This window comes from Haliotis asinina, chromosome 16 (genome assembly GCF_037392515.1).
Source record: "Haliotis asinina isolate JCU_RB_2024 chromosome 16, JCU_Hal_asi_v2, whole genome shotgun sequence".
Classification (NCBI taxonomy): Eukaryota; Metazoa; Mollusca; class Gastropoda; order Lepetellida; family Haliotidae; genus Haliotis; species Haliotis asinina.
In genome coordinates this window covers 49,409,888-49,433,661 of record NC_090295.1, presented here as the reverse complement: position 1 = coordinate 49,433,661, position 23,774 = coordinate 49,409,888, and the positions used below count along the sequence as shown (strand labels likewise).

The 23,774-nt window shown below is 42.4% G+C and overlaps 1 protein-coding gene across 1 annotated transcript in view; it reads right to left on the bottom strand.

The window, feature by feature from the left end:
- The window catches only part of LOC137268059 (caspase-3-like), a 52,761-nt gene that overhangs the window by 7,444 nt on the left and 21,543 nt on the right, over positions 1–23,774 (bottom strand). The window contains exons 2-7 of the mRNA XM_067802560.1: positions 22,833–22,970; positions 15,676–15,925; positions 14,734–14,840; positions 11,644–11,835; positions 3,219–3,435; positions 2,095–2,292 (exon numbers count right to left, since the gene is read on the bottom strand). Of these exons, the coding sequence (XP_067658661.1) occupies positions 2,095–2,292; positions 3,219–3,435; positions 11,644–11,835; positions 14,734–14,840; positions 15,676–15,925; positions 22,833–22,970 (1,102 nt within the window). The remainder of the gene's footprint in view (positions 1–2,094; positions 2,293–3,218; positions 3,436–11,643; positions 11,836–14,733; positions 14,841–15,675; positions 15,926–22,832; positions 22,971–23,774) is intronic.

The window sequence follows — 23,774 nt, the reverse complement described above, 5'->3', positions numbered from 1 at the left end:
TATAGGTTGAATTGGCATTTTTGATGATTTGTTTCAGTAAGTGCATACCTAAAGGTACCAAAATCTGCAAAGTTGTGTTTTACGTTGCATGTGACCTTTAAAGTGTAATGTCTGGTAAATAATGGATATACAACATTTTATCATAAAAAAAATAATAACGGCCTCCATGCACACATAATGTGTGATGTTTGATACATAGTGAACAGTACATGAATTTGCTGATGCTCAAGACGTATCTGGAACACGCATCAAGCAGCTGTATGGAGACGAATGTCAGGATGTCCAGAGGGGTTTTCCCATTAAGAAGCACAATATTTCAAAGAGTAGTGGATAATTTATTGAGAAGTGAGAAATAGCAAAGAAAGATAACCCTCCTTTATTATCATAGTGAAATTTAATAGTTACATTTCGAGCAGATATGAAATGAAATCCACATTTAATGTCAATGATGATGATGAAGAAGAATAGTTTATTTCTGTGTCATTTCATTTCACATCACGTACATACTGTCAATGACAGTACTACAAGCGTGTATGGAAAGATCAAGACATTAACACACAAGGGACAGGGACTGAACTGTTTCCAGCCATACAGTACTACAAGCGTGTATGGAAAGATCAAGACATTAACACACAAGGGACAGGGACTGAACTGTTTCCAGCCATACAGTACTACAAGCGTGTATGGAAAGATCAAGACATTAACACACAAGGGACAGGGACTGAACTGTTTCCAGCCATACAGTACTACAAGCATGTATGGAAAGATCAAGACATTAACACACAAGGGACAGGGACTGAACTGTTTCCAGCCATACAGTACAACAAGCATGTATGGAAAGATCAAGACATTAACACACAAGGGACAGGGACTGAACTGTTTCCAGCCATACAGTACTACAAGCGTGTATGGAAAGATCAAGACATTAACACACAAGGGACAGGGACTGAACTGTTTCCAGCCATACAGTACTACAAGCATGTATGGAAAGATCAAGACATTAACACACAAGGGACAGGGACTGAACTGTTTCCAGCCATACAGTACTACAAGCATGTATGGAAAGATCAAGACATTAACACACAAGGGACAGGGACTGAACTGTTTCCAGCCATACAGTACAACAAGCATGTATGGAAAGATCAAGACATTAACACACAAGGGACAGGGACTGAACTGTTTCCAGCCATACAGTACTACAAGCATGTATGGAAAGATCAAGACATTAACACACAAGGGACAGGGACTGAACTGTTTCCAGCCATACAGTAGTACAAGCGTGTATGGAAAGATCAAGACATTAACACACAAGGGACAGGGACTGAACTGTTTCCAGCCATACAGTAGTACAAGCGTGTATGGAAAGATCAAGACATTAACACACAAGGGACAGGGACTGAACTGTTTCCAGCCATACAGTACAACAAGCATGTATGGAAAGATCAAGACATTAACACACAAGGGACAGGGACTGAACTGTTTCCAGCCATACAGTACTACAAGCATGTATGGAAAGATCAAGACATTAACACACAAGGGACAGGGACTGAACTGTTTCCAGCCATACAGTAGTACAAGCGTGTATGGAAAGATCAAGACATTAACACACAAGGGACAGGGACTGAACTGTTTCCAGCCATACAGTAGTACAAGCGTGTATGGAAAGATCAAGACATTAACACACAAGGGACAGGGACTGAACTGTTTCCAGCCATACAGTAGTACAAGCGTGTATGGAAAGATCAAGACATTAACACACAAGGGACAGGGACTGAACTGTTTCCAGCCATACAGTACTACAAGCGTGTATGGAAAGATCAAGACATTAACACGCAAGGGACAGGGACTGAACTGTTTCCAGCCATACAGTACTACAAGCATGTACCAGCAGCATTACTATTTTCTGTGTTCCTCATCGCCCGACCAAACCTTCTAATTTCACCACTGACTCGAACCTAAAACATCTATCAAATAAAAAGGCTATCTTTCATTCAGTCACAGGTCCAAAGAACAAGAGAAATTGAAATAAGAACGACAATAAATTATAATCAAAAACATCCGAATTTGATGACTACAAGAATAATGATGGCCTACCTGGTGTTGTGGCAAGAGCAACAAACATGTCGGCTCTGGTTCCAACATTTTCTTCAGCAACTGAATCTGTCTGTGTTTCACACTGCACCTGTGTTGACCCTGACTTTGTTTCATCCTTTAAACCCAGTTTCTGAAACTTGAGACTGACTTCAGACACAGACGGATCTGGTGTTCCAGCACTGCCTCTATCTTGCTTCGCTGCAGTAAAAACCAGCACAAATAGTTAAACACAACATGGATGCGTTTGTTAGTTGTTTGATGCCGGATTCTATATTCCAGCTACATGGCGACAATCTGTAAATAATCAAGTCCGGACTAGACAATCTAATGATCAACAACATTAATATGCATCTATACAATTGGGATACTATGACATGTGTCAACCAAGTCAGTGAAAATGACCACCCCACCCTGTTAATTTTCTTCTGAGAAGAATGGTTGAATAAGATCAATTCTAAAACATCTTCAAGAGTTACATGATGTGGAATAAACACACACATTTCTGTTATATGTTTCCAAAACAAGACTGCAACAACTTTGTGTCAAGTCTTTGAAGGGCATTTAGAAGTGAAATACATAAGAATGAAGATTTTTTTATGGATATCAACTTCTTTATGTGAGAGCACAACGTCTTTATGTGAGAACACAACGTTTCGGAGTTAATGCTTACTCCTTCATCAGGTGATTGAGAATGGGGTACAGAGCTGTATTTATATGTACAGGTAAGACAATAACAAAGTAACAAGTGGAATGAGTTAACGAAAGCTGGAAGCCAGTATAAACAAGCACTGATACGGGGTATCAACAACTAACAACTTTGTGTTTTCACTGGGATCACACAAAAACTCCATAAACATATCTTAACAAAAACTCCATATACATATCTTAACAAAAACTCCAGATACACATCTTAACAAAAACTCCATATACACATCTTAACAAAATCTCCATATACATATCTTAACAAAAACTCCATATACACATCTTAACAAAATCTCCATATACGTATCTTAACAATAACACCATATACATATCTTAACATAAACTTCAGTTATAGGTATCTGAACAAAAACTCCACATACTTATATTGTCAATGTCATGTGACCTCAATAAATTCAACTTACTTCCCTGACAGGCCTGTATGAAGAAAAGTTTTGGCTTCCCAACAAGTGTTCTACAGTTCTGGCCATTAAACATATCCGTGATTTCCTGTATGTAAGCAACCTCTCCGTCAACACCAAACACGCCTCCTCCAGTTCCATGAGACAAGATGACACACATGAAACAGTCATAGCTGTCATGATTGACCTGTCTCTCTTTATCCAGTGTTGACACAATCCTCTGAAAATAACAGGGAAGGAATTATTTTCTGATAACTACACCACTACCTCATACTGTAGGGGTGCAGTCCTAACCTAGAGATTGAAGCATTTGCTCATCAAGCAGAACACCTGCCTTTGATTCCCCACAATGTGTGAAGCCCATTTCTGGTGTTCCCAGCCATGATATTACTGTACAAACTTCACTCACTCACTCACTCACTTATAGTGTTGAAAGGGAAAGGGAGAGCGAGTGACGAATGGATGGAGATAGGAAGCAGGCAACAGAGTTTCAACAATATCTGGCAGAAGATACCAGCATCATGCTTCAACATACCATTTCTGTATGATGAACAGAACCCAGGCCTGTCACAGCATAAGCAAACACTTCAACAGAGGCCCAGATAAGCTGAATATCTGGGTAAAACATGCACCGAAAATTTCCAGTTATGCATTGAAAAATAATTGTGGCATACCAGTTACACATTTAATATGTAAGATATGCAAAAACGTTAAAACATATACGAGTATGGAATAAATTCATAAATTAATTGCACATTGAAAAAAAAAAGACGTTAATTGATATCAAGTTGTACTGTCAGTATAGGACTAGTGTTGTGCTGTCAGTATAGGACTAGTGTTGTACTGTCAGTATAGGACTAGTGTTGTGCTGTCAGTATAGGACTAGTGTTCTACTGTCAGTATAGGACTAGTGTTGTGCTGTCAGTACAGGACTAGTGTTCTACTGTCAGTACAGGACTAGTGTTGTGCTGTCAGTATAGGAGTAGTGTTGTACTGTTAGTACAGGACTAGTGTTCTGTCAGTATAGGACTAGTGTTCTACTGTCAGTACAGCGCTAGTGTTGTACTGTCAGTATAGGACCAGTGTTGTACTGTCAATACAGGACTAGTGTTCTACTGTCAGTATAGGACTAGTGTTCTACTGTCAGTACAGCGCTAGTGTTGTACTGTCAGTATAGGACCAGTGTTGTACTGTCAATATAGGACTAGTGTTCTACTGTCAGTAAAGGACTAGTGTTCTACTGTCAGTATAGGACCAGTGTTGTGCTGTCAGTACAGGATTAGTGTTGTGCTGTCAGTATAGGACAAGTGTTGTACTGTCAGTACAGGACAAGTGTTCTACTGTCAGTATAGGACTAGTGTTCTACTGTCAGTATAGGACTAGTGTTCTACTGTCAGTATAGGACTAGTGTTTTACTGTCAGTAAAGGACTAGTGTTTTACTGTCAGTAAATGACTAGTGTTCTACTGTCAGTATAGGACCAGTGTTGTGCTGTCAGTACAGGACTAGTGTTGTGCTGTCAGTATAGGACTAGTGTTGTACTGTCAGTACAGGACTAGTGTTGTACTGTTAGTACAGGACTAGTGTTCTGTCAGTATAGGACTAGTGTTTTACTGTCAGTATAGGACTAGTGTTGTACTGTCAGTATAGGACCAGTGATTAGTGTGGGACTAGAGTTGTACTGTCAGTATAGGACTAGTGTTCTACTGTCAGTATAGGACTAGTGATTAGTGTAGGACTAGTGTTGTACTGTCAGTATAGGACTAGTGTTGTGCTGTCAGTATAGGACTAGTGTTCTACTGTCAGTATAGTACTAGTGATAAGTGTAGGACTAGAGTTGTACTGTCAGTATAGGACCAGTGTTGTGCTGTCAGTATAGGACTAGTGTTGAACTGTTAGTATAAGACTAGTGTTGTTCTGTCAGTAAAGGATGAGACCCATGAGTGATTTTTTGTCAAATCATCTTCACAGTTACGATGGTTCTGATTAGACATGATGTAACTCAGCACATATCTACTTAGTAACCTTACTCAGTCACATACAGGTACCACATATAAAAAGAATCTAGTCAACAGTTTTTAAGATTTGTACGAGCGTATGGTGCCTGGTAAAGACATCTTCTACAACAACATACATGTATCTTCACATTTTCAACAATACACCAAGAGAGACAGGACAAGGTTTTTGTGAAGCCCAGTGTAATCTCTTGAAACTTTAAAATGGTATGAGCTCTTTCAGAAACATTCATAACTAGCTATACACACATGCACGCACACATGTATATCATGTATTCCTAGTTACCCTTTAACACACAAATATGCGTAAATTGAGTGAAAAGAGCATATGCACATGTTCAGGACAAATGAAGGCCTAATAGTGATGATGGTTGACCTGACATGTTATGGATAAGATGGTTGTCCCGACATGCTGTGGATAAGATGGTTGTCCTGACATGTTATGGATAAGATGGTTGTCCTGACATGTTATGGATAAGATGGTTGTCCTGACATGCTGTGGTTAAGATGGTTGTCCCGACATGCTGTGGATAAGATGGTTGTCCTGACATGTTATGGATAAGATGGTTGTCTTGACATGTTGTGGTTAAGATGGTTGTCCCGACATGATGTGGATAAGATGGTTGTCCTGACAAGTTATGGATAAGATGGTTGTCCTGACATGCTGTGGTTAAGATGGTTGTCCTGACATGTTATGGATGAGATGGTTGTCCTGACATGTTATGGATAAGATGGCTGTCCTGACATGCTGTGGTTAAGATGGTTGTCCCTACATGCTGTGGATAAGATGGTTGTCCCGACATGCTGTGGATAAGATGGTTGTCCTGACATGCTGTGGTTAAGATGGTTGTACTGACATGTTATGGTTAAGATGGTTGTCCTGACATGTTATGGATAAGATGGTTGTCCTGACATGTTCTGGATAAGATGGTTGTCCTGACATGCTGTGGTTAAGATGGTTGTCCCGACATGCTGTGGATAAGATGGTTGTCCCGACATGCTGTGGATAAGATGGTTGTCCTGACATGCTGTGGTTAAGATGGTTGTCCTGACATGTTATGGTTAAGATGGTTGTCCCGACATGCTGTGGATAAGATGGTTGTCCTGACATGTTCTGGATAAGATGGTTGTCCTGACATGCTGTGGTTAAGATGGTTGTCCCGACATGCTGTGGATAAGATGGTTGTCCTGACATGTTATGGATAAGATGGTTGTCCTGACATGCTGTGGTTCAGATGGTTGTCCTGACATGATGTGGATAAGATGGTTGTCCTGACATGTTATGGATAAGATGGTTGTCCCGACATGCTGTGGTTAAGATGGTTGTCCTGACATGTTATGGATAAGATGGTTGTCCTGACATGTTATGGATAAGATGGTTGCCCTGACATGCTGTGGTTAAGATGGTTGTCCCGACATGCTGTGGATAAGATGGTTGTCCTGACATGCTGTGGATAAGATGGTTGTCCTGACATGCAGTGGATAAGATGGTTGTCCTGACATGCTATGGATAAGATGGTTGTCCTGACATGTTATGTATAAGATTGCTGTATTGCTCATCAACATTTGCAAGTAAAATTAGTAAACATTTGCACAAACCTGTAGAGGTTATGAATTTTTTTAAGAAAGTCCTCCTTGGGGTACATATAAGCATTTTTATGTCCATTAAAAGTCCCTACGACAGTTGTAACTATTTTGATAATAAAATATGTACAAAACAAAATAACTTGTTTTTGTCTTGTGAGACCACCCTTATAGGGCCCCTCAGGCCCCCTACAGCCAAGGGCAGGTAACTCTGGCCATCTACCTCCCACCTCACTTTTCATGCTGAATGTATCAGACAGAATGAGGGGAGGAGGGTGGCCATACCCCAAGGAGGACTTTCTTCAAAGAATTCATAACCTCTACAGGTTTGTATAATTCTTTTTCAGAAGAAGTCCCCCTTGGGCTACATATATGCATTAAACAGACTCTCAAAGATAAGCAATAGGGAGTGGTATTCTGTCTGACAGCACATTCTATTCAATCGAAGTGTGGATCTACAACCATACGGAAATAGAAACGGCACCTACCTAGACGGGGGAGCATGACAAAGCTGTGTCAAGGCATGTCAAGCTTTTATGCCCATTGGCTAAAAATTGGGAACCCCAAAGAACAAACCCCGCCCACCCAAATCAAAGTTTGGAGACGTGAGCATAAGGGAAACTTGCCAAACTGAAAACCTGTCCACACCACATAAGCAAGCTGAGCTGGGGAATGGATAGGAAAGTAAGGCACCAAGCCAAGGGAAGGCGGGACTGAAAAACCATCACCAAATACCACCACCAGTCAAATGGAAACGGATAGTAACCCACCACCAAATGCAAACAGATATTGTCTACAAAGCTTAATCAGGTTGAGCAGCGCTACTCTGTCCACTGCGGAGAACTGACTGACCGAACCCAGCACGCTCTCGTAAGTGTCTGTCCAGCTGGTAATGCCGGATGAACGTGCTCAGACGGCTCCAAATAGCCGCTGAGCAGATCTCCTCAATGGGCAGAGCAGCGGCATATGCTTTTGATGTGGCCACTGCTCTCACTGAGTGAGCTTTCAGCCCCTCTGGGGGTGATAAGCCCTTATGTACTGGTATATAGGCCACACAGATTGCTGATACAATCCCTCGGGATACTGTCTGTGTATAAGCCTGACAATCAGCTTTGCCACCGACATAACAGCAAAATAGCTGTTTCTCCTTACGGAGTAAGGCTATTCTCTTAATGTATGTTTTAAGAGTTTTCCGAACGTCCAATGCATGAGCCTTACGGCGTGTATCGTGAGACAACACAGGAAGCGTAAACACAGGAAGATCGATAGGCGCTTTCACATGAAACAAGTGATCAATCTTCGGGCGGTATGAATCCGGTAAGCGTATGCTCACCCGATCCTTATGGGATCGCCAACACGTCTACCCGACATAACCGCCACCAAGAAAGCCGTTTTCCAACTTAACAGTTGCAACGACAGGTTGGCCAAGTCATAAAAGAAAGGAGAGGACAACCAATCCCAAACTATAGACAAATCCCATGGAGGACTTGTCTGTCTAACGACCGGACGCAGTCTGTCCACGCCCACAAGAAAACGGTGTACCAGGGGTTGTTGTCCCAACAAGGCACCCTCGACAGGTATGTGGAAGGCTGAAATAGTCTTGCAGTAGCCTTGAATCGTAGAAGTGACTAAGCCAGATTCTAAATGAGACTGTAAGAACTCCAATACTTAAACTACAGTTGAAGAAAAAGGATCAAGAATCCCTCTATTTCCACACCAGCGTTGGGTGGCAAGCTGAGACAGAACTTTGGAAATCAGGGGAATTGGCGGAAACACACACAACACCCTGTCCATCCAGTCCAGCTGGAAGGCGTCAGCGGCAATCGCTCTCGGATCCGGAATCCGAGAACAAAAAAAAACAGAATCTAGTTCGTGACCCCAGAGGCAAACAGATCCACCTGGAACGACCCGAACAACTGGGAGATAATCCCGAATATGCCACGCCCTTACGGAGCGATGGAGACACAGTGCCGCCTTGCTTCAGAATGTAGGACACTGCCGTCTGGTCGTCCATCTCTAGACGAACCACTCGGCTTCGAACCTGATCCACGAAGCGTTCCAACACCAACCTCACAGCTCTCAACTCTAGCACACTGATGTGCAAGGTTGCCTCGTGCTTGGACCATAGTCCCAACACTGTGAGGTCGCCCAGGACGCCCCCCCACCCTGTGAGGGAGGCATCCCTCTGAACTGTGAGCGACGGTACCGGAGTCATCAGATGTAAACCTTTGGTGTCCACCACCGCAAGTGGGGAATAGCCAGATTCTTCTCGTAGCTCTCCGAGTGGGACCACTGCTGTGCTAACGCCTGCTGAATGGGACGCATTCTCAGACGTGCACGCCAAACTATGTTCACCGACGCTGCCATGTTGCCTAGCAACTGAAGCCACATAGGGGAGTGTAGGAACCTTAACACTATGCCCTGTACCTTGATAATGTGCTGTTGGGACAGAGAAAACACCCCTCGAGTTGTCTCGAACTTCGCCCCCAAGAAAACCAGATCCTGCGTCGTCACCAGTTCTGATTTTTTCAGATTGATAACCCAAACAAGCCTGGTGAGAATATCCATCACCGACTGTGTGGATTCTCGACTTAGGTGTCGGGGGGCACCGTGGAGATGCCAAAGGGGAGCACGCGAAAGTGGTAACAAACCCCGTCTAAGGAAAACCAAAGGTATTTCCTGAACTCGGGATGCATCGGTACATGGAGGTATGCGTCTTTGAGGTCGATTGATGTAAACCAATCCCCTGCCTCTACAGACGAGATCACTGACCTCAGTGTCTCCATCTTGAAAGACGGCACCCTTGTTCAAACCCTTGAGGTTTAGAATGGGTTTGAACCCTCCGTCCTTTTTGGTCACCAGGAAATAAGTGGAATAGAACCCCGTATTCTCCTGTCTCAATGGAACCATCTCTATGGCTGCCTTGTCCAGTAAAGACTGAATTTCGGCGACTTCGGAACTAGAGTGCAGTGAATCCCGGCAAAAGGAGAAGGCTCTCACTTCCACTGTGGCATGTGGCAATCCCTGAGTGTGGACAGGACCCAGGGATTGGACATGACTCTCTCCCATTCCCGGAGGAATAACAGGAGGCGACCACCCACAGGAATTTCGGGTAGAAGGCAAAGTGTCCCCGACGACGGCAGAGAGATTGCCGCCTGCAACGGGACAGCTAAGGGCTCCGGAGGTATGCTTACTGGGAAGCTGGGGCCAACTTCCCCTTCCACTGAAAAGGCGGCTGAGAAGCTGCCTTGCCCTTGCCTTTCCCCTTGCCTTTGCTCTTCCGTGCCTGTAGTGGAGCAGTCCCAAGGTCGCACGCCAGAGGTGGAGGGTTGTTCAAGCAAGGGCTTAGAGTCCTTGAATTGAGTAACGGCCTCCGCGGCCTCCCTAAATACGTCAAAGCCGGGCCCAGCCGGAAAGGCAGAGACAGAAGTGCCTGCTGTGTAGCCACTGAATACCTGGCAACAAAGCCACAATCTACAAAGGCCCCTCAAAGCACACATCATCTGACTCGCGCAAGAACGCATTGAGTCGCGCACCAGATGTGAATGCACCTCCGTAAGTTGCCGCTCTAACGTGGACGAGGAAATATCCTCCTGTGACACCAGCTGCCTCTGCAGGACAGAGAGGTAGGCAGAGTGCACCGTAACCTTAAGTTGCTACATGGCGTTCCGATATTGCTCCTTAAAAGAACAGTAAACTGAGCGCAACACCTGGTTCGATGAGGTAAAAGGTGGCAAGTGGTGGCCCAGACAACCGCACTCGTCGACAACAGGAGTGTCAAACAGCGCATCCTCCCCCATCGAGTAGCGGCGGTTGAGCTCTGGGAGATCGAACCGCAAGTGGCTACCCGACAGGAGCGGATTAATTACCTCACTGATGAGTGAAGGTAAAATATGCAATTGAGTCTCAGCCACCCTACAAACGCTTCCCCAGGGAGACAAAACTCCACGGGATCAGGGGGCGTCTGAAGGGATGACCACCTGCTGCAAAACTACCGCACTTGCCGCAGGGACGATCCGAGCGAGAAGCTATGAACTTCCCCCGACTGCTCCGGACCGCCATCCTCGTCCATGGCCACCTCGCTGTCAGATCTACAAAGGAATCCCCCATAGCGAGGGATACCTCCACAGGAACGCACGAGGAGCCCGCCAGCAAGGACAACGGATCTAGAAGAGCAGAGTTGCCCGAACCGACCGACCCATGGGTTACTGATGAACCAGGGTGCTAAGACCCCGTGGGATCGGCTGCCGAAACAGGGAACCCCCGTGCATTGAGTGGAACTGAGGCAGACGGCAAAGCCTGAGCTCGGGAATCACCAGTGAGGTTGCCGGTGACCAACAGTACGAGACCCAATGGACCAGCACCGGGAAGCAGAACTGCACCCAACTAGAGCTCTTCTTACCCTTCCCATTGATCATTTTGGAGGGCGGGTCCTGTGCCCAAATATCCCCCCCTGCCTGTAACAAGTTGTTATAAAACATGTAGTTGGCTGCCCGGCAAAAGGAAAGGAACCATACATACAGTTGCTGACTCTTTTTAACTCATCTCTCAAGGTGTAGGATTCCAAGCTTGACTTGAACGGACGACAGCATGAAAAGTGAGGTGCGAGGTAGACGGCCAGAGTTGCCTGCTCTTGGCTGTAGGGGGCCTGAGGGGGCCTATAAGGGTGGTCTCACAAGACAAAAACGAGTTTTTTTGTTTTGTAAATATTTTGTTATCAAAATAGTTACAACTGTCGTAGGGATTTTTAATGGACATAAAAATGCCTATATGTACCCCCAGGAGGACTTCTTCTGAAAAAGAATCTCCAGCAATACAAGTGCCTTTTACCTCTTTTGTGAGATTTTTCTCTAAGACTGTTGTAAAACTCAGCTGATCAAACAGCATATCGAGAGATGTTGCATCTACATGGGACCCTTGTCTGTCTTCAAGTTCCATCTCTTTCTCATTTCTGGCAGTGCTGAAGTCTTCATTGTTGATTATCAAAACACGCCCCCTTGGATTCTTTTGCATACAGTAATACTGAAACAATCCCAAGCAGAACAATGTAACAGTGGAAATAAAAACATCACACACTGACAGGTTTAAACATCAACCATAAACCATCATTATGACAGTATTCATGTCAACATCTCAATGTTTACTAGGGTGGGAATACTGGCATGGCAGCAAACTATGGTTTCATTCTACACTAACAATAAAGACAATAAATGCTAAACCTGCATGATTGTTATTTCCTAGCTCTGAATCTAAAACAGGATGGAACATATCACCGCAACAGAGATACTGCAGAGCTGGAATTGACGGTGACAAGCTGTACAAGTACTCTATTTAACTCAGAAACACAACCTACCCTTGTATATTAATATAACATTAAATTATGAAAAATAATGACAGAAGGGAAAAAAGAAATAATTACAGGGGAAGCTGTCTAAATCAGCACTCATCAGGACTGAAGAAATAGTCCATTTTAGACAACGTGTTGGATTGTAGGGATGATGACAAATGTACAAGTGACAGACGGGACTAAGATTTAATGCTTGTGTTGGCAACGTGCTGGATATGAGAGATGCTGCTTTTGACAGATTCCTCTGTACAAACAGAAACAAATCGAGATGTAACAAAAATATACATACTGCATCATAATTAAAGAAATTGTATTAAATGACAATTATTCCGTAATTATAATTATTGTGCACGCAAATGTGAATCAGGTGTTTTCAAAACTGATGTTTGGGAAGTTTGTTAACTTTTTAACAGAAACTGCTGCCCGCTGATGTGCCAGTATATGGATGTGACATAAGCCTGCTGCTGTGCTACTTGAGACTAGCCCACCATTCTGTCAGTGATGCATCCACAAAGGGATGATCACATGGTCTGTCAAGTGGATGAGCCACAGTTTTTAGCAATGCATTTTCATCTTGAGAAAAGGTTTGTGTTATCTCTTCTGAGTAAAACAGTATTTGCCTGGGATTCAAAGTTTATGCATAAGATACAGATGACATCCTTATCTTGTCAGAATGCTGACGGGTATAACCACTTTGGTCATATGGACAAGGTGTCTAACTTCAGATCAGAAGATCTTTGGTTTGAATCCCAGCACGGGACTGGGACATTTTAAGGCTGCTACATTGGCACCCAACGTGTGGTGAGCATGTTCATGTTCAGTTTGAGCAAAATAAGTCTCAGTGCGCTGACATGCAGCTTGGGACATGCATTCTGTTGATGGGGGCACTTGTAAAAGGGTGGAGTCATCCCACAGATTAGAAAGCCAGTGGTTCAAATCCCAGGACAGGACTTGGAAATTGGAAGCTACATAATTATAGATCTGTGCGTGGACAATTCTCTAAGGGAGGTAACTCCAGCAACATTAGCTGTAGCTAAGTCAGTAAAGCACCTAGCTCTTCAAGGGCAACAAGTAAAAATGCATTTGAGGTACAGTCAGTTTTTACATAATAGTCTCTAGAACCAGAAAGTCTTTGGAGCACAGTAAGTTCTTACACAATAGCCTCCAGAAACAGAAAGTCTTTTCAACACAGTCAGTTCTTACACAATAGCCTCCAGTACCAGAAAATCTTTTCAACCAGTCGTTCAAGAGCACCTGCTAATTCCAAGTTGTGTTGAATGGACTGTCAATGAATTGGAAATAGGAAGAAAAAATGGCTGAACTTATTAAAGTGATCCATCAAAGTTGTTCCAAAACACAACCTGAAAAACCTAGTTTCTAAACATGGTGGAGAAGAAGGTTATGAATAGGTCATCAGTCTACAGAAAGAACAGTACTGGTACTACACTCAGGGCAAGAGGGAACCTCCATTGGATGCAGTCACCACTGAAAATGGCACCTTGAATAAACTGTTCTTGCCCTAGGCATAGAAATTTAGGATTCATCATGACTCCCTGGTGTTATGAGAGGGGGTCATGGGCATGTCTTGGGGAGCCGAACTATGAAGGACCCGGGTTAGAATTGGTCTTCAGCAACCCATGCTTGCCATAAAAGGCCACTATGCTTGTCGTAAGAGGCAACTAACAGGATCAGGTGGTCAGGGTCGCTGACTTGGTTGACATGTTATCAGTTCCCAATTGCACAGATCGATGCTCATGTTGTTGATCACTGGATTGTCTGGTCCAGACTCAATTATTCATATTCCACTATATGACTGGAATATTGTTGAGTGCGGCGTATAACTAAACTCACTCACTCACTCTTGGGGAGCCAATTTCAGTTGGAACTTTCATCAAGACATCAGTTGTGATCGTTTAATGACAAAAAACAAACAAAGGTAAGGCAGGTCAAGTTTTCAACAGCATTGAGCTTAAAAAAGTCACTGCATAATTGAGACAATTTTTCAAACACAGGTTTTCCGTGTCATGACAAATACTGAACATGTCTGAGAAATGTAAGAGAGTTTGCATGACTACATGCAACTAAGCATCCTGTAAATCCAGCATTGCCAAGGTCTCAAGTTTGTTGACAAACCTGACTTCAGGACTTGAATTAGTAGTAACTGGGAACAGTTTACGTTCTCTTTTTAACTTTACACTAGTATCATTGTCACACCCTCAGCAGGTCACCATAAACCATGCTATGGTCATACAGTACAAAACTAGTTAGATCCTCTACAACAACACATATTTCACCTACTGAACAACAAGCAAGCAGACAAAGTTTCTTGGGCAAAGTGTGCAATACTTCAAAGAAGGGAGCCAAACCAATTTTATTTCTTGTTTAACAGATCCGTTGGTTATGTATCTCAAAAATAAGAAAAAAAATTTAAATTAATTTTCCTAACTCAAAAAATAAAATTGTAATGGTTTTATTGGCACAAAATATAAACCTTCCTCTAAATTTGTTTTAGATTGTTATTTTGTAAAAAAAATGGTCTAGCTTTATCTAGTATTTGGGATAGATGATCTTACCGAATCAGCATTACCAGATTTAACAAATCTATTCCACATTCCTTGATCTTCGAATGGAACTGGCAAAACATAAACATCCATTGCATTGTAGTGTTGATCAGGCCAAACTGAAACATACACAAGACATAGATAATACATCAATCTCAGTTCATCAACATTATTCAAAGCATACGTAACCATGGTTACCAAAGGGAGGTTCAATTGCTGAGTGCAGACAAAGAATGTTATTTTAGAAGTAAAGATCCCTTTGCATATACCTCGTCCATTTCGGATATTGCTTTTGTATTGTTAGGCTTTTTATTTCACACTAAGCAACATTCAAGCTATATGATGATATAGTAAAAATTACATGACTTAGCAAGACAGTAATTGTATGAGTGTGACCCAGCAAGTGAGCAAATATATATGGCCACAGTTTTCCAATTATTTGCAAAGGCAAGTTATGACAATGATCTTGGGGCATGAAGACAGACAATGAGAGTTTCCCTAACAGATAAGTTTCTCAATGCCAGTTCTGAACCAGAGGGTGGTGGGGGTAGCCTAGTGGTTAAAGCATTCATGCATCATGCTGATAATCCGGGTTTGATTCCCCATATGGTTACAATGTGGTGCAATGGGTATAATGTATCATGCCCCATAGATATGTCCCTTCGAGTCCTCTTTACGAATATCCTACACACTTGTGATTGAAAACCCATTCATCAAACACTGGCAACACCAAGTATTGCTTATATTCCATATACGGAAAGTGTTCTCTGTTTAGAAGCCTTTCATCGTGAGGTTTCAATTATCAAATGGAGCCAGAATGGAGGTTAATAAGTCATTTACTGCATCAATGGGAAGCAAAGGAGAGTGCATATGAAAAATTATGTATAAAATAGGCCAAAATATTGTTGAAAATGTGACAATGTGCCCTCCATTTGCAAATAATACTCCACTGACATCTTGGCAGATCATCCTCCACTGGGGACGTAACATATGTAGCTGACTGTGGGACCATGGGTACACTCTGTGCACTAGGTCTGTCTGCTCTCATGGCTGCTAATCCTTGTCCAGGCTTTAAGCAATCAGCAGCAGTGTATTCAGAACATGCAATCAGGACATTAAAGAAATCGTCAAACGCACACTGCCCCCGTCGTGGCAGTAAATCAAGCAAGGCTCTTTTTTTCTCTGTTTTTGTTGTTCGTCCTTCCTGATGAAGAAAAAAAAATAAAATAAATGTAATGAATGATATTGTTTGACTGACTGTTTGTTGGTTGTTTAACACACAGCAATATTCCAGCTCTACGATGTAAATACCTGAGTCTGCACTACACAATCCACTAATCAACAGCATGAAAGAGGTACAGATAAGCTGCTTATCTGCGTTAAGTACACAAATATTTCTGTGAAAACTCAATTCCTACTAAGTGTATAGCATTTCTACTAGAATCTGGTGTAAGCAGCCTCTGTGCCCTTGTTTAATGTCCTACTTGGAAGTTTTGTAGCTCCCGTCAATACCGTCACATGACCAGCCATGCCTGTCACTTTCTCTGCAATCTCGTAAGCCCGACATGAGAATTACAATGAATTCAGCATGCCTGAGAGGGCAGTTGGGAAGGTTTGACACCATGAGTAAGGATTAAGTACAAAAATCAATTTTATTCCGAAAATTCCATATTTTTCTGATCCTGACTCATGCTGACTATGCTTACAGAATCCAACATTTCTGTCCATGGGTCAGGCCATGGTGGATTCTGTTGGCTGCCATATAAGTATGCCCACTACTTCCCCAACTCTGGGAACTGTAACAGCAATAGTTCCGTTCTATTTTTCCAAGGCTCTTACTTCATGTGGGTTGGAAGCTCATGGAGGTTCGAGTCCTGCTGCTTTGTAGGCCCTCAGTATAACAGCTCTCATCCATACTGAGATAGTGTTGCAGTATACTTCTGTAACTGTCTCAGTCGACAAGGGAATGAATTGGCGTTTGAATGTTCATCTCCGTGTTTTACTTGGTTGGAGATATATTTTCAACACTCTGACTGGGCATGATGATAAATCCTGTGTATCATGTGGCCCAAGGATGACTGCAGATAATGACAGGATGTGGAATTGTCTATCCAGTTGTCCAGGCAGTTGATTTTTGGCGATGACATCCCATCTCAGTCCTATATATACAATCTCACAATGACTGGAGTCAAATCTTGTGCAATGAAATTCCAGAGCATGTATTTCTGATATCCGTGCTGCCATTGCTAAGGTGAGTAGAAACAGGGTTTTCTGTGACAACAGTTCAAAGGATGTCCGTTCTAGTGGCTCATAGATATCACTTGTGAGATGTTGGCGTACAACATTCAATCCCAAACCGGTGCCTTAAACCTGTGTTGTCGGTCTTCCAGCTTGAACAAGTTTAGTAGGGTGAGCAATTCTAGCCAGTGCTGCCAGGAATGTTGATAGTGACCTTTAAGTCTTCCGATATGTCGTCAATGACATAGCTGGTCTGCCATTTGAGGATGTGTGGCTTTCAATGCCGTGAAGTCTTTCTGCTTATCAAATATCTCAAATTGCATCCATATATCATTATGTAAGTTGTGAGTAGACCTAGGCAGAGCTAAAGTGACTGCCTTCGTTGCTCCAGCGGAATATCCTCAATGTTTCAAGCAGGCTTTGATATGATCCATGCATGAAGCTGGAACAACGTTGAATTGTGTGCTTGTTTGGTGTGCAGATGGATGAGTAGGTTCTTCCACTCCGGTAGTGTTAATGATGGCTGTCCTTGTTCTTCCATGAGTACTGGGAACTAATCTCTTGCTGGCCAGTAAGGTGCATTCAAACACACTTGTAGCATTGTTGTGTGCTTCATCTTCCCGATAACTTTCCCAAAGATTACTGGAGGTGGGAATGCGTAAGCATCCAGTCATTCCTACTAGATGCTGACAGCATCTGATGTCCATGCAAACAGATCCAGTATTGGAGAGACAGACAAACTGACTGTTGAACCTTGTGGCAAATAGGTCTGCGGTGATTCGAATTTCTGACTGATGAGTCGAAACACCTCTCGATGTAACATCCATTCTGTTGGGAATGGTTGTAGAGGACATGATAGTGCGTTGGCCATCATGTTGTGAGCACCTGGGATGTGAAATGCCTTTATGTGGAGATTAAAGTCTTTGACAATGTCGAAGAGTTGAAAGGTTAGGTGTAACAGTGTGTGAGATTGTGTTAATCCTTGCATATCTATGCAGAATACTACTGTGGAGTTGTTGGGATGGACAATCAGAAGTTTGTTCCTAGATGTTGTTGACCAGTGTCGTACTGCATTGATAATAGCTTTCATCTCCAGATGGTTGATATGCATGATGCCTTTGATGCTCTTACAGGTTCTAAACACTTTTAGAATTGATTGTTCACTCATGGTTCTTTTCTACAAAACCTTTATACAAAGTATTTTAATTTTCAATCTTCTTTGTTGGTTGGGTAACCTGTCTGTTCAAAACAAAGCTAAACTCAACAAAATTGTTGACACAGCACGCAAAATCATTGGTTCAGAATCAGTAACTCCTATCGGCCAAATTTACGAGCAGCAAATTGTTAAAAAAGTGCAGAAAATTGTAAATGACAGCTCTCACATTCTCTATTATGATTTTGAATTTCTTCCATCAGGACGCCGTCTGCGCATGCCGGCAGCCAGAACAAACAGGTTCCGTCATTCTTTTGTACCAGCTGGTATTCGCTATTTTAACAACAGTTAATATTTTTTATAACTTTTTTACCATCTTATCCCATGAGGCTTCTTTTTTACAAACTGTTTTCACCTTTTATCGCAGCATGTTAGTCCTATCTTACTGCAACATCTTAGTGCTCTTTATATGGTATTTATCTGTATGTGCATGATTTTAGCATTCTTGTAAAGTACATTGTGATTCAGTGTTTTGTTTACGATGTAACCAAAATTTCCCTTGGGATAATAAAGTATTATCTTATCTTATCTTATCTTATCTTATCTTATCTAGGTTCCTGCTGCGACCTTGTTGTGTAATGACTCAGCTATGTAGAGATGACTGCTGCAGACTGGCTCTGTCAGATATGTCCATGTGCAAATGATAGAGACCTGCTGCGACCTTGTTGTGTAATGACTCAGCTATGTAGAGATGACTGCTGCAGACTGGCTCTGTCAGATATGTCCATGTGCAAATGATAGAGACCTGCTGCGACCTTGTTGTGTAATGACTCAGCTATGTAGAGATGACTGCTGCAGACTGGCTCTGTCAGATATGTCCATGTGCATATGTTGTAATGGGCATCGTTGTGGTCTTCTCCTTCGGGTCAAAAACTGCGCTGAGGTGAGTAGACCAAGACGACACTGCCACTGTTAAAGTGAGTAGACCAAGATGACACTGCCACTGTTAAAGTGAGTAGACCAAGACGACACTGCCACTGTTAAAGTGAGTAGACCAAGACGACACTGCCACTGTTAAAGTGAGTAGACCAAGACGACACTGCCACTGTTAAAGTGAGTAGACCAAGACGACACTGCCACTGTTAAAGTGAGTAGACCAAGACGACATTGTCATTGTTAAAGTGAGTAGACCAAGATGACATTGTCACTGTTAAAGTGAGTAGACCAAAATGACATTGTCACTGTTAAAGTGAGTAGACCAAGACGACATTGTCATTGTTAAAGTGAGTAGACCAAGACAACACTGACACTGTTAAAGTGAGTAGACCAAGACAACATTGTCACTGTTAAAGTGAGTAGACCAAGACGACACTGCCACTGTTAAAGTGGCAACAGAGACAGTAGAACTTGCACTATCATGGCTTTAATTTTGCCTCCACACTTCTGTGTTGTGATGATTCTTCTTCCTCGGACTGTAGAACTTGTATCAGATACAACTCTGACTGCATAAAAAATCTTCCAGTAATACCACACCGTCCTGTATATGCCATGTTCATTGCTGCAGGAATGTTTCAATCAGTTGAATATTCATGAAGACAGTCAGTGAAGTAGTACAAGCCAGTACACCAGAATCTCAATGATAAGCTGTTAGAATGCGTCATTCTTCATCTTTGGAACACTGTATGTTGAGAGCGAGCTGTCTTCCATGAGAAGTCTATATACAGCTGGCTGGATGTCGCAGCAAAACTGTCATCTATTAATGCAAGCCTGCAGATAAACAGTGTTGAATCTGCTGTCAGAAGACTTCGTGAAGACAATGGAAAGATGCTTTAGACTGCAATCTGGGCTGTAAACTGTAAATGAAGTATCTCCTTGTTGGAAGGGTTGTTTACATCGGTATATGACTTTCTGGCATGTTAACTATGGTCGCTTTCTGCGCATGGTATTGTCTCTCATGAACCAATCAGATTCCAGATGTGACGTCACCGGTGTCGCAGCCAAATGATCATCATGAAATCCTGATGGTGATTCCCTTGCTAGCATTTGGGCTAACTTCATTGTTGGCTCGTCCCAGCAACACACGAGGGAGCATGTGTATAGGGGACTGACTACAAGTGCGGGAAACCTTCTGCCACTTAATACTGGCGTAGGTAGACTGTCCTCCTGGTAGTGGTGTCAGTGATCTTTAACTAAAGATAATATTGTTGTTATCTGATAAAGATCTTATCACGTTGGGATGGGTTGACTTCACTGACCGGTTTCTATGAGGTGTCGTTAATAATCTTGTTGAATTTGTTGCTGCTGGTGCACGATGAATATGATACTTGAGTCCTCAAAGGAGGAAGTCCCGCTATTGTAGGTGCTAGATGCTGAAGATGAATTGCTGATCCTTCTTAGAAATTGGTAGAGTTGATAGGATCATCTCATGCTTTTCAAAGTTGAAATCTTCTGGCGTTAAACGGTGAATGTTGGTATGCTCCTTCTGCATGCAACGATCTAGTAAAATAATCCACATTCTCGCATCAAAGGATGTAGGTCCGTGTTCAGCAGTGATGACGACCTGTATCTCAAGCCATACTGTCTTGACAAAGCGTGTGGCAAACCCTTCCTGCAGAAGTCCTGAATGTGTGTAAGTGCATTCCACTATGATGGTAGATTATTCCAAGGCCTTCGTTGCAACTACTGGTGAGAATCTCCACAACCTTTGCTTGGAAGAATGGTATCGGGCCTCGTTGATGAATTTGTAGACGTCATCCACCCAAGGCACTTTCATGTGGTTTAGAGGAACATCTCCGAGCAGTGAAGGACGGGATCTGTTGATGCTGTTGGCGATGTGTGCTTCTGCGAATGTGTCCACGAGTGGTCAATATGGGTTCAATGAACCTCATCCCTGCGCCAAAACTTGGTGTGATCTTCATGTCTGTGTGAATCCCTATAGTGGTTGTCATTCCGTGAATGCTTCCACGCAGGCATGGGGTCCTCATCCGACGAAGATGAAAACAAATGTCAATGTCTGCGACGATTGGGGGATGTATCCAGCAAATGCTGGAGACTGTGACATGCATGCACGCACTCGCCACGTTGATGAAGGGTGCATCCTCTAAACTGTGTCGAGATAATACAGCTGATAGTGAAGATCATCATGAACATAACAGTTCACACGATGCATCTTCTTCATCCGACGGACCTACTGGAGCTGTCAAACCGTTGTGCAAGGTGACTGCAGTAGAAGTAGATGACTGATGATTCTGTTCCTCTTCCAAGCATAGCACCATGAGGTTCATCATGTGTGTGGTGAACTGTTGACTGAAGAGGCTGGTGTCAAAATGCGGCAGTGGCTGTAGAGGCATCCGATGTGTAGAGTGTAGATGTTGACTTTGTCTGCGTTGAAAGTAGATTCGCTGATAGTTGTAAATGCACTTGATGAGGGTCTAGTAGATGCTGCATGTTGCACTGATTTCCAGTTCTGTACCTCAGCTACTAGGAGTCAAGATTCATCGTACTTGTCTCGTTCATCAGGCGGGACGATATCATTGCTGAAGGACTTTGTAGAGGACCTAGAAGTCCAGGCCCCTGGTGTAGGTCTGGCGATTCACTATAAACATGAATATCAGCAGCAGATAACACGCAGTTACTAAACGCAGAATGAACCAAATTACTAGACCTGACTTGAGAGAGTCTATGTTTTTTGCCACCAGCACGTCCTTGAACATTATACAAATACAAAGCATGAAATACATTCTTACAAAGTTCACACATACTAGTGCATGAAGGACACAACATGTGCAGATCAACCGCTGATAGACGTAGCTTGCACTGGGAACACGATTTCATTAACTAAGAACCAAGTCTCAGTTGATGCAAAACTGTGTGCAAATACATCAAATTTATCAATTTTCACCAGCAAAATTCACATCATAATGATGGGCCGAATATGACATAATTTGGTAAAAAAGGACCAGAATATCAAAAAAACATAGGTGCCGTATCAGTACTCCAAATGCTTCCAACCATCCTCATTGGGCGATGAATGGGAGAGTGACAGGCATGGCTGGTCATGTGACCATACTGGCAAACAAGGAGGCTACCGGTGAGTGATGTACATCTGCTTCAAATAGAAGGGAACTTCAACGGATTTCAAGTGTTCCACTATCTTTGCATGGAGGGAGGAGACAAGCTTAAAAAAACATAAAGATAAGTCAGGATAAGGAAAAGTTTAAATAACAATCAAGTCTGGACAAGATAATCCAGTGATTAACATCATGAGCATCAATCTGTCAAAACTACCAAACATGCATGTACTAAACAAGTAAAACTGATGAAAGTTCTAATTTGGACACATCTCACAACTTTCAAAATGATATGTGAAAATTGGAACAAGTACAAAATTGATTATTAAAGTTTGGAATATTTTTCTAATTATGTACGGCTCTACAGCATAACATGCTTACCATCACAAGAAATTGTAGCTACATACCGTGAATAACATACCGTGAATAACATACCGTGAATAACACATTGCCCACTTTGGAATCTGGGGCTAAGACATTTTCTATATTTACATAATAATGTAAAAAATATATATGTTTTCAAAATAAAACTCATTTGAACTTCATACGTAAAATGTGTATGACATGAGACTTGACCTGGTCACTGTAAGGCGGGAATAATGCTCATGTGATGTAAAGCCCAACTCAACGACTCTCACAACAATACTCACCAGTATGTCCTCCTTCATCGACTCTGTGATTGTCTTGTTTTCATAAAGTCCATTGACAACATCTTCAATATTTCCTATATTGTCCACCAAGGTACTTCGGTTGGTTCGAAGTATCTCCTTGTGAGCTTTCTCCATCGCCTGGAAGACATTTTGGATGCACGCTGTAGATATATATACAAACACAACATATACATCGTAGACATGTACACAAACACAACATACAGACTTTCTTCTGTTGTCACTGCATTATCATGAAGATCCTTGGTGTTGGTGTTGTTGCTGTGGGAATGGGACGTGTGACCCAGGTAGGAGTTGGATCCAGGTACCCATCTCAAAACCCACACGCGTGATGATCATGTTACAGTCACCTTTATTTGAAGTTACTGTTTTGAATATAATACTCTGCGTGACACAGTTCTGGATCACTAATGAAACAATGACGACATGAAAAGATCGATATCATCCTGATCTGTCATAAGAAAACTGACAAAAAAATGTACAGCCATTATGGCAGATGCAAATCATTTCAGGGTATTCCAGATCACAAGGTATGCCAGGTCACGTGACAAAAAAAGGCAGTATTTTGTTATTAATGCATGTTTTAGGTAACAAGAAGCTGTGTCAAAAAAGTAAGACATGTCAAACTGAACAGAAGCATGAAAAATATTTTTCATGATGTCTCAGTTACAAATAACAAACACTGCAGCTGCCACCAGCATCTCCTAGAGAGAGATAGCTTCAACACTTGCTGTTCCTTACAAAACATATATACATATTCAAGTATCTGGACTCCAAGTATCAACATGAGCTGAAAAACATTCTCTTGGGGTTTGTACATACATGGTTTAACTTGAGGTGCTGATTATTTCTGTAGCAAAATTCAATCATATTCAGAACTTAACTCATACTGCGGTCTTGTTATGTTGGTGGCTGATGATGTAG